The sequence below is a fragment of the Neopsephotus bourkii genome, unplaced genomic scaffold, assembly GCF_033783945.1.
Source record: "Neopsephotus bourkii isolate Nb327-2 ecotype Australia unplaced genomic scaffold, CSIRO-AGI_Nbou_v1 NB_1328, whole genome shotgun sequence".
NCBI classification, from domain to species: Eukaryota; Metazoa; Chordata; class Aves; order Psittaciformes; family Psittacidae; genus Neopsephotus; species Neopsephotus bourkii.
In genome coordinates, this window is record NW_026901808.1 from 1,526,172 (window position 1) to 1,538,195 (window position 12,024).

The 12,024-nt window shown below is 44.1% G+C and overlaps 1 protein-coding gene across 1 annotated transcript in view; it reads left to right on the forward strand.

Annotated features, from left to right (window-relative positions):
* Positions 1 to 12,024, forward strand: part of COG5 (component of oligomeric golgi complex 5) — a 192,403-nt gene that overhangs the window by 177,586 nt on the left and 2,793 nt on the right. The window contains exons 19-21 of the mRNA XM_061366262.1: positions 3,423 to 3,499; positions 3,999 to 4,125; positions 4,678 to 4,757. Coding sequence (XP_061222246.1) covers positions 3,423 to 3,499; positions 3,999 to 4,125; positions 4,678 to 4,757 — 284 coding nt within the window. The remainder of the gene's footprint in view (positions 1 to 3,422; positions 3,500 to 3,998; positions 4,126 to 4,677; positions 4,758 to 12,024) is intronic.

Here is a 12,024-nt window from a genome sequence, read left to right on the forward strand (position 1 = left end):
ACTCAATCATCTGCCCAACACCAGCACCTTAAAAACAGCAGCTGTTGCAGCTGAGTGATTCCTCCCAGGCACTTGCTCCCGGGCCAGTGCCACCGACCCGCACACTGCTCAGCACAGACACAAAACCCTGCTCAGAGAGTCTGCAGAAATGAATGTAACCACAGAAAGATGGTGGAGCATCTCAGTATGTGATTGGGCTGAGACAAACAGCTAAAATTCATGTGAAGAAAACAATCTTGGTTATTATGCGGTGTATAATTTTTTGTTGGAGAGACTGGGTTATAACACACAGCAGACTAGTGCTGTAAATGAAAAAGTTTCTGTGGTTTATGTACATTTTTACCACATTAGTTTTCACTCATTCCCACTCTTTGTGAGTCAATTTGAGATGGTATAGTATGCTGCAAAGCTTAAAAACAATCTTTTTCTTTGGCAACTAGTACTTCACGAATCAGCCATCTGCTGCCATCATATCTATCTAGTTCTAGCAATACTAATAATTTCCTACGGTGAATAAAGGTTGAAGATGAAGTAATAGAATTTTCCAAAGTAAATTTTATTCTTTAGTACTGAAGACTAAAACCTGTTGGTTTATGGAAACTGTCAGGCATGTTCAAGAGAAATCATTTCAATTTGTTTTAATGAGGAATTGGTTAAGCTGTAGAAAGTTTCACTTGCGTCTCATTACGTCATCTTGAGTTTCAGGAGTGAAACAATGGTTTTAGACTTATTAAACACAATTCGGTTTTGCAATGCTGAGATTTCTTTCTCCTCGTGAGTACAGTGTGATCTGTGCATCTCTGTTTCCAAGAGTCAGACTGGTAGTTTGTTGCCTGTTACCAAATTCTCTAATGTACCTAAAAGAATTACCTTCTTCCTGGTTCTTCACAGCTGCAAGCCCACAGCTCCCACCAGCTCCTGCAGGATAGTTCCTTCCAGCTGCCCCTAGGTAGTCCTGATGCCTGAGGAGCAGCTCTGGAGAAATCGGTCTTGCTCCCATTTGTTTTCCAGGGTCTGTAGGGTTCTTTTATCATGATACAGCAAAGCCTACTTAATTAGCTCATCTTTTTGGCTATTTGCTACTGATCCTCTGCAGCAGACTGGCCTTTTGGCTCCCATATATGCTCAGAAGTGTTCTGGGGGAACAACATGCTGAACTTACTCTAAGCTTCATTGCAGTTTGGAGTAGAAGCATCTCTCTCCAGAAATCCCAAGGGACAGTTTTCCTGTCCTGGGAATGTGTGTTCAACCTTGCTCCTTTGTGCTGGCAGTTTCAGCACAAGGCACAGCAGCTGATGGCTCCTCAAGCATGGAGGTGTTCCCATTTGCACACCTCTCACACTGACTGGTGGATGTTGTGCTTGCTCAGGAACTGCAGAGTCATGTTGTGCATGGTCTTCAGCCCAAGAAATGGGTACCCCTTGTGCCTGAGTGTGGAGCGGTGACCTAGCCCTCAGATTGTGAGGGTTACAGGGGACAGGGCAGGGATCCCACCCAGCTGTAGAGAAGGAAGTGGTTCATAGTCCAGAGTAGAAGATTTGGAGCCAGAAGAGCAGCAGGCAGGAGGGAGCCAGGCTGATACCCAGGGCTGGAGCATTCATCTGAAAGTCAAAGATCCTTATTTCCATTCCTGGATTTTTATTCACTTTCTGCTTCTGCGAGTTTCTGCTTAATATAAAATGCACATCTAAAGCATCCTTGAAGTGTTTGATGTGGGGCATGTACTCCAAAGTTCCTAGGCTTGGGGAGCAGATTTTCACTGCCTGTAGGCTAGCTCTGCAGGGCTTTCAGAGGTGTTCTCCTCCTCTGTAGAGGAAGTGTAGGTGCCTGGGTTATGCCTTCTGGCTTTCCCAGCTTAGTCTGGCTTTTTGTTATGTACATGGATACTCCTTCAGCATGACCCACTTGACCTGTTTTAGGTGTCTACTTTGGGGAAAGATGCATCATACGCAGGAGTGGCTGCTTTTCGCCGCTGAGCATGAAGAGAGCCTATAGATGTTGAGAAGTAGGTGAGATGACTCTCATCCTGCCACTTGCTTTTTAGAATGACGGCCTGAAGTATACGGCCTTGATTTGCATTAATTGCCAGTTTGGTTCCTTCTGGTTTTAGATGAACTATGGCATCACAGTTTGCCACACCATCTTTCTTGTTTATGCTGGAACCCCAGCACTGTTACGTGCTCTTGGAGCTGGCAGCCAGCAGCCAGCTCTGTGTGAGGAAATACTACAGCCGAGCAGAATAATGGTATTAAAGACTTCACTGTAAATAGTGTATTAGCACAAACGTTTTGAAACTAGCTCAGCAATACTTAAACGGGAAGCTCATTGAATGGTGGCTTTGATCTTGTTACTTATTTTAGCTCTTATGCTCTGAAACTTAGCTTGATTGTGCATTATGTGGAAATCAGAGTCTGAATAGTCCTTTAAGTTGGGGATTTCAAAAACATATGTGGAGAATAAAGCTTGCATCCGTCAGTGGCTCTGACACTTCCGGAATGCAAAGAATAAAGACTTAATCCATATCTGGCTAAAGTTACTTTAGCTATGAGAGTTTTTTGGGTGGTGGTGTTTGTATTGGTGTGCATATTAACTGAAACTTTGCCATTGTTCATGTTCAGTCTGGGATCTGGAAGTGAAGTTGTTCTTTCTCACTTCTGTGTCTTCACTGTTAATGAAGAGCCTGTGACAGAATTCAGTCTCACGTGAATGATATAAAAACCCAAAGAGAGCCTGTTTGAAAAGGCAAGGGAAATCCAGTGCTTAAAACCCAGAATCTGTTTAAAAATCAGTTATTTTTAAAGATGGCTGCTGTAACTCAGGGACAGAACACTACAAAAATAAGTATGAAAATAAAGCTCTTACTATTGCTCTTTTACCTGTGATTCCATACAACCCTGTGGCAATAGCAGCCACAGGGACTTCTAGCTAGTCTTCATAGGTTTTGTGCCCCAGAATTTGGGGCTGAGTGTTCAAGAAGGAATCACTTCAGCCTTGTGCTTTGCCAAAGCAAGGCTCTTTACTGAGATGGGTATGCATTCTTACTGCTTTAGGAGTGGTTTGCGTGCCTCGGTTTGCTTCCTTCCCAGGCTGCGGTCGTATTTTTTTGGGGTACTGACACCAGGAAACTCATCACCAACAAAGTAAACCTGAGAAAAAGTTTCAGTCACAGAAAGCTCACGATATCCCTTCTGCCCTTACCCACAGACTATCACTACCTTTTGTCATGGGATGCTTACTGTGTTGCCAAGAACAAGGCAAAAATGTTGGCTTTAGCAGTGCAGTGTGAAAGGAAATGATAGCTTCTTCTGTCAAATTCAGCCAACAGCAAGAAGTCAATGACTTGGTCTGCGGGTTTGCTACTTCAGTACCCAGTTTTGTGTTTTGGGTCACTCTAATTCAGATGGAAACGTTTGTTTTTACAGATGGAGTTAGCGGTGGCACCGCTGTGTCGGCGAGTCTCTGACCTAGGAAAGTCCTACAGACAGCTGAGGTCATTCAGGTGAGTTGCAGTCTCAGGAGCCAGCAATTGTCAGTATGATCAAAATGTATTTCCAAACTGATTTATTATCTCATGCTAATTCTGATTGAACAGTGCTTTTTTGGCAACACCCACCTGCAAATTAGAAATAGATTAAAGTTCTTTGTAATTCTATGCAGAGTATAACTATGATTTAACAACCTTTGTCATGCAAATGTTGGCCAAATTGTACTTTTTTTGTGTTGCTTTCAGTACAACCCCTCCATGACAGTGAGTTCTGAAACGACCTGAAGTGTTTGCACTGAAATGTAAAATTTACAGTCCTGGGGTTTTTAATTACAACAGACAACTTTGTACATTTTTGCAAGCTGAACCTGTGTTGAAGACCTGGGATGCAGACTGGTAGACAAACATTCGATGATCCTATTCTAACACAATATTGCCACCACATAGGTATCTTTTCTAATGCGTAAGACAAGCTTTTTCTTCCTTTCACAAGTATATTTTTACACTTTTCTAGGCCGCTGCTGTTCCAGACCAGCGAGCACATTGCCAGCAGCCCAGCTCTGGGAGAGGTTATTCCATTCAGCATCATTCTTCAGTTTTTATTTACAAGAGCACCAGCAGAGTTAAAATCACCCTTCCAGGTAATAAGGTCAACTTCTCTTTCCTTTAGAGATGTCCTAAGGAGGAGTGAACATTGCAATTCATCCTAGATATTTTAGTTAAAAAGTATTGAAGCTCATTCTTTATATGATTTATTGGCTTTTGCTTTTATTGTGGCAAAGGTGTTCTGGCCATTGGCTTCATATTTTAATTAATTAACAGTAGGAAGATGACAACCTGATTTTAAAAAGACTCTCAGTTCTTTGATGTTCTGTCAGCTCATGGAAGAAATTGCAAGGTCTTACCTGCGACTGCACATTGCCTGGATCCTGGTCATGTCAGATGCAGGAAAACTAGAAAGAAACTCCTGTCAGAATTGAGCAAACAGCTGATGGGGAAGAACACCTCTGAGCTCCTGCATAACATATTGGGCTATTTCTGTTAATTGTCCCTGATTCTTTAACTCATTCTGCGTCACTGCAGTATTAAGCGAGCCTTATGTGGCTTCATTTATATCATCTTGAATCTGAAATTTTTAGATGTGTTTGCTCTTTCACCTTCATGTGTAATTGGTGTTTGTTTCTCTGTATTAGAGGGCTGAGTGGTCCGTTGCCCGCTACTCCCAGTGGCTTGATGATCATCCATCTGAAAAAGACAGGCTTGCTCTCATACGGTAAAAATCATTCTTTTTTCTTCTCTACCTTTATGATAATGGAGCAGTAACTTATATGCATACCAGCACTAGTCTCAACAGGTAAAAAAACATGTTATAGGAGATGTGTCAAATACCATTGCCCTCTCTCCACTCATGGGATGAGTTGCAAAATATATTAACTGAACACTCCCCTCCACCCACCATGCCCACGACCTCCAGTGCCTTTGGAAGTAACACGTAATCCTCTTGCAAAAGAATGAAACCATGCACCATGGTGGTTTAAATTAATAAAGTGTTTCAGTAAAATTGCCTCCCAACTGTTGGAAAGTCAGGTATGCGGCCATTTAGTCCTCTGCATCAGGAAAAAGGAGCTTTGGAAGCTTAAGCCATGAGAATGTAGGTAGGAATTTAAAAATGGAAGACCCTTGCTGCAGTCGTGTAACGTTGTTCTTCAGAAAACTAGCACAGGATCTTTAGGAAGTGATAATGATGTCAGATTTTTAAGATCTTCCTGAGGTAGTAGCTAAATGCTGTTTTGCACCTTAAACTGTTAAGCAAAAGTTATGAAGTCTTGTTTTTCGAAACAAGCAGATTTCTGATGTTAGAGGGAACAGATGTGTAGTATGAACGTGACAGAGCCAGTCTGAGGATCCTCAGGATTCAAGGTGATCATTTGGCTCTTAACGCCCTAGCTCTTCCAGCCATCTTCTCAGTGTCCTGTCTGACTTCAGAGCCACCCACTCCAGTTGTCACACAGCTGCACCAGGCTTGATCTGGCCTGGGAGCCAGCTCTGTCCTTGAACTTCGTGTGGATGTTGCCAGCTTTTGCTGAAATCATAAAAGCTGACTTTTCAGTTCCAGCCAGCAGTGGCTGTACTTGAGAAAATCAGCCATTATCTGTCCACACTTCGAAAGCAGCCAAGAGGAGTCTGCTATATGTATATATATATTCTTCTTAAAGCTGACAGCACCATACAGTCCAGCGTAGGGCCTGGGTCAGTTAGGGAAATAACCGGTTGATCACCAGTAGGTGTTAGTAGGATCTATTTCCAAACTATTAAAATGCAAACCGTCTCTTTGTGTGTATTAACAGGGTATTCTTTGAAAATCACACATGCTGTTAGTCTGGTTTGGCTGCAGAACTAAGTTTTCTTGAACCTGGAGCCATGACACCTTGAACTACAAGGGAATGGATAATAGGTACAGGGCTGACACAGCTGTATATGTAACGTAGTTATGAATATTTTGGTTGTTATTTGTGTCCTGATAGTACTGGCAAGACTGACAATGTTGAGCTTCAGATACGTTAGAGAGAGCCAAGAATGCAAATTGTTTGAGAGCTGATGGGATTTTGTTCTCTTCAGTTCTTTTACACAGATTTGAAAATGTCATCCTTAAACTACAACATTTTTGTCTTTGTTTGCAATTAAATTTCATTCAGACTGATTCAGCTAATGGGCTTGCTGGTGGTAATGTTCAGACACTGATAAATTGCTCTGACCGTGAAGGTATTATGGGACAAGCCCTGGGACAAAGCTTTTAGGCAGAGAGAGTGTCATCCATTAGACCAGGTAGTGTAAGCTGGAATATTTAAGGTTTTCATTTCAGTCCTTTAATTGAATCCATTATTCATGTTGCATGAGATACCACTGTTAAAATATTTCAAATTCATAATCTCCAGAATGTGCTGCTGCAGGGTGATCACCAGGCAAGGTTATCACCTGAGCGTTTTAACAGTGAGACTGTTGCTTTGCACTGTGGAGTGCTTGGACATCCAGGGCATGCAGAGGGCAGCTTTGAAGATCTGCTCTTCCCAGAGGCCTCTGTTGGGACTCCAGTGGCTCTCCCCTACCCTTGGTACTCCAGAGCAAGGCTGTTTGTCACTGCCCATGCTTATTTACTTCTCCATCCATCACCATGTCCACCGCTCGTAGGCACCACTCATGCAGCTTTGATGAGCTGGATGAACCACTCTGGATTTGTTAAGCAGACTCTTCCCTCAGGTGGTTCAGTTGTGTAGAGCTGCATGCCTGCAGCAAAGAGCAGGGGCTAGCTGAGCAGCACCAAATGCAGTGAGTGAAGGGGGTGGTACCTTGGCAGACATGGGTAATCTCTGCAGGCATTGCTCCATTGCATTCATCTTTTTACCATCTCCTCTCATGCCTGGTGGTCCTTTCTAAATAGGCTCCAGTTATCCGTACAGAAGGCAGGCAAGCAAACATCAATCACAAGCATGACCATGTTTCATTCATTCTTTCTTTAATACTCTATTGGGTGATTTCTGAGCCTGCTTTTCATGTGTCTCATGAGCCTCAGCTGAACTACAGACATCTTGCTCATTTGTCTGGAGTCTTTTATCAGTCACCCTCTTCAAGCTTTTTCCGCCTGCAGTTGTTCAGCTGTGCTAATTGAGCCTTGGATGTTGTGAGCCTTCAGATCCCTGCACTGGCCTACATCAAGAAATTATCTTTACATTGGCTGCAACCTTGCAAATGGTTATTTTCTGCAACTTCCCTCTTTAACAACTGTGCAATTACTCTAGGGACCTGCTGCTTAGACATTAATCTACTTGTGTTATCAGAATCCTTGCAGCTTCATATTAAAGCTTCTTCTGCTCTGTAACCTCAAATGCTTCATATGCAATGTGGTGTTAATGTTATGAATTAATAGCATTCTGAGCATTTTTGTGCTTTTCTTTCTGCTTGTATTCAGCATGAAGGATGTGATTTACCTGGCCAGGGGTATATTAGCCAGACTTCCTTTATAGTCAACAGAGAGTAACAGGCGCTGCTGGGGCTGATTCATCTCATCCTGAACTAGGTACCTAAAATAGGTCAGTTGCGTTGTGTCCTGAAAGCTCCATTTTCTCTGCGCAGTGAAGGGAGCTCTCTCAGGCAGACAGCAGCCCTGCAGGCATTTGAATTTGGGTGCGCTGACCCTGCGGGACTGTGTTGAAAGGAGGGTTTCTTTAAGTGGCCAGGGCACGTTGTTTTCTTTCTAAATTAAGTTTGAAAACTCAGCCTTCTTTCTATAGAAGAAACCCTGGTGGATGTGGCAGGATTTGATCCAGCAATGAAAGGATTGAATGACAGTTCATCTGCACTGGGCCAAATTCTTGCCTTACCATTGGTGTGTGGGTAAGCTCCCTTTAGTCAAGCTCAGTGTTGTTGGAGCCGAGTTGAAATCTAGGCTTAGTGAGGGTTCATTTTCATAATGAGCTGATGTCCTGAGCCAGAGCATGGCTCTGACTGCTGACCTGCCAGGGGCAGGGACAAACGCCAACAGGGAACCACCCCATGTGTTCACTGGGTTCAGCCTTACAGCAGCCTTGCCCCGAGCAGCAGAGCCGTGCTGGGTCACTGCTCCACTCTGCTCAGCCAAGCGAGCAGCAGCCGCAGCGTGGCGGGGGGGCTGCCCTGGAGCATGGCTGCGGTGCCTGCAAGCTCTCCCACCAGCTCCAGCCATTCATAGGAGCCCTCATGTAACCCGCGTGTCTGTCAGTGCATGGTTCCTTTGATGTCTCTATTCTGCATAAACTGGAGCTGGCTCTTGCTGATCTGTGGTCCTACAGGTGATGCTGTTGGAGGTTTTGCAGTAACTTTCATAGCAGTTAGTAGACCTGGTGTCAGAGCGAATCACAGGATCATAGAATAGCAGGTTGCAAGGGACAGATGTGCTCTTACACGGCTTATTTTCCATTTTCCTCTTTGCCCTGAAGTGTGCAGAGCGAGCAGACTTTTTTAACAAAGTGCTAAAGAGAAGCCTGGCCCTGCCATCCTCCAGCTTCCCTGCTAATTGATCAGGACCTGAGTGCACCACTGAGCAGAGGGATGATCCCTGTCGTTTAAATCAGGCTCCATTTGACCAAGTCAGAGCCCAGGAGGGGGGTGCTGGTATTCACAATTCCATATAAAATTAACTAATTAATTAGAGTAATCCTTAATGATGCACATTCATCTCCCTTTAGAAACCACAGCCCGAATCATATACTTACCTCCCCCCCCCCCCATGTAGGTATAAATCTTCATGGATTGAAATAACATTTCAAAAAAGAACTATCTGGTCTTATATAATCAGCTTGTCCTGATTTCCAAGAAAGCTCATGTTTTTGCTCAAGCAAGTGAAGTAATTTAATAAGTGCTTTAAAATCCTTTTCCTTATGTGGGAGGGCATCTTAAACTTAGATATTTTCTTTTCCTGACTTCTTAAGGCATTTTTAATGAAGCATTAATATGTGCAGAGCATCCCACCAACCCTTTTCCCATAGCTCTCTTTTACAAACAGTATTCGTAATGTATACCATAGCTTGTCTTTTAAAATAGAAACAGATTGCCAAACAGGTTTTATGTCCTTTATTAGACTGGGAGATGCTGAATTTAGGACATTATTTAGTCTAATCCCTTCAAGAGTATGTTTTGTGTATTACATAAACAGGGTTTCTTCCATCTTCTTAAACGTTGGTAAAATAACTATAAATTACATCTTTATATATGACAACAGCTGTGATCTCTTCCGTGCTGAAGACTTGATGATACTGCTTTCACCCGTGGTGCTGTTTATTTTTCCATTACTACTTAGGCACCGGTGTTTTTACAGTGTCCTCTACAGGAGCAAGTCTACCTCTTTTTAAGACAAGTTTTTTAATGCCAACCCAGTGCATCTGAATTGGGTCCTGTGCTGCCAGTGGAGTTCACAGAAGCTCGTTTGAGCTGGGACCGGTGAAGTTTACAATGTGTCATCATAAAATCTGCATCTCAAGTGTTAACAAAGCTACTGAATTCTTATCTGCCCAGCTGAGGGACACTCATGTAGGCACCTCAGCAGATCCAGTGAAGTGTATCATTGCATGCATCCAGCTCATCCAGCCTGAGCTGAAATCTGGCCACATGCAGCAGCAACTGTCTTCCTCTGCCATAAGCAGCTTCCTGCACCATGCGTACTTCTGTGTGACAGTCCCAAAATCCTACCCTTAGACTTGGTAACTGTCTGCAGAGAAACAAAATTCCCATCCCAAATGTACTTGTGAATTCACATCTACTTTATGACCATTGGTGCTCTCAGTTACCTCTCCAAGCCCATTTCTCCCTTGCACGTGGAAGCAACCTCACCATTAGTTTCTGGGCTCCAAACATCGTTTCTTGCTGGATTCATAATTTCTGCCATTTTAGTACCTGGACCTTTCCTGACCAGCAGTGCTGTTCCTAATAGGATGCTGTTTCCTGGCCTGTCTCTGTTGTGTCATTACCATGGGCAGCAGTGCAGAGGAGGGTTTCCTGAGGTGGTCAGAGCTTGACCATGCCTATGAGCCATTCCACGTTCACCAGGTAGGGCGTTGAGCTCCAGGTGACTGCGGCTGCCTCTTGGCTCCCAGCCTTTAGCAGCTGCAGCAGCTTATTTTTCTCACTCAGTGTGAGGTCCCTTTGGCTGCTTTCTTTCACCACTGCTCCTCTGCCTTGATGGGTGCATGAAGCAGGTTTAGCTCTCCAGGCCAGCTCTGCTCTGCAGTAGCCCTTGTTCTCTCTTCGGTGGTAGATGTTTCTCCATGACTTGTTCATACTTCACTGCCCTGTGGAGAAGGATTTGGGGTTCTGGTCAATGAGAAAATGAACATGAGCCAGCAGTGTGCGCTTGCAGCCCAGAAAGCCAACCGTATCCTGGGCTGCATCGACAGGAGCGTGACCAGCAGGTTGAAGGAGGTGATCCTGCCCCTTTATTCTGCTCTCGTGAGACCTCACTTGGAGTATTGTGTGCAGTTCTGGTGTCCTCAACATAAAAAGGACATGGAACTGTTGGAACAAGTCCAGAGGAGGGCCACGAGGATGATCAGGGGTCTGGAGCACCTCCCGTATGAAGATCGGCTGAGGAAGTTGGGGCTGTTAAGCTTGGAGAAGAGAAGGCTGCATGGAAACCTCATAGCAGCCTTCCAGTATCTGAAGGGGGCATATAGGGATGCTGGGGAGGGACTCTTCACTAGGAACTGTAGTGATAGTGCAAGGGGTAATGGGTTCAAACTTAGACAGGGGAAGTTTAGATTGGATATAAAGAAGAAGTTATTTACTGTCAGGGTGGTGAGACACTGGAATGGGTTGCCCAGGGAGGTTGTGAATGCTCCATCCCTGGCAGTGTTCAAGGCCAGGTTGGACAGAGCCTTGGGTGACATGGTTTAGTGTAAGGTGTCCCTGCCCATGGCAGGGGGGTTGGACCTGGATGATGTTAAGGTCCTTTCCAACCCTAACTACTCTATGATTCTCACAGCACTGCAGTTCCCATCAGTTCCCACAGGATTACAGTGAAATCTCCACCAGTGGCAGCTGTGGCATTTACAAAATAGCCTTCACAAGTTGAAGGTTGACAAGTCAAGCGACCCTGACATAAATGTTTCATCAGGTGAGAAGCTGGTGCTCCTCACACCTTTGTCATGGCAAAACTCTTCCTGTCTGAAAAGAATCAAGCTTTTGTTCTAGAATTTCAGGTAAAGTTATTGATTATAAATTGCATTTTGAAATTCAGCTTTAGAGCACTGAAATACTTTTACAGGACATGGGAAAACAGTCAGTGCGTTTAGTCTTGAGAAAGCTTTTATTTTTGTTGTGTAGTGTAAAGCTGTACAATGTCTGTTTTAGCAGAATGCCTGAGAATTCACCTAGTAGCAATGATAAAGTAGTAATGATTGGCTGTCTTTTGAACTTGAAGTTTGTCTCTTTGAAACAACACAAGCAAAGCCACAGTAAAAGAGCAAGCACAGCAAAAGAGAGCTGGCAAGGATCTCTTCTTGCTTGGCAACAGCTTCTGTTGGCTGTTAGTCTGTGCAGGGAAGGGAGAAGGAACCCTAACCCTCAGAGCAGTTGTGAGGCCACCAGACAATGCTAAGTTCCTTTTAGCTGCTTTTTGAGTTGTAAGAGGGCAGTGGCTGCCACTGGTGGAGTTGGTTTTGCCACTTAAATCAGGTTCTTTTGAGGCAGGAGAGAAAGAAAAAAGATAAAAGCTGCTGGAAGGTCTGACAGAGGGGCTCTAATGCTGGTGTTCAGCACTTAGCGTAGCCTAAATCTCATTCCCTCTTGTTTGATCTGATGGGAATAGCAGTCTGGCTACGGATTATCAAGGGCTGATGCTGAGTGGTTTTTGGTGCTGCTTTTAGGGTAAAGCTTCTCCCTTTCATCTGAAGTGATCTGGTTATCTCTGTCATCTCTTTCAAGGGGTTTTTCAAAGCAGAAAGGGGTGGCAGTGTTACCATCTGGATAGTGATGCCAACCCACAACTTCACCAGGAGGTGTCAGCACTTTCT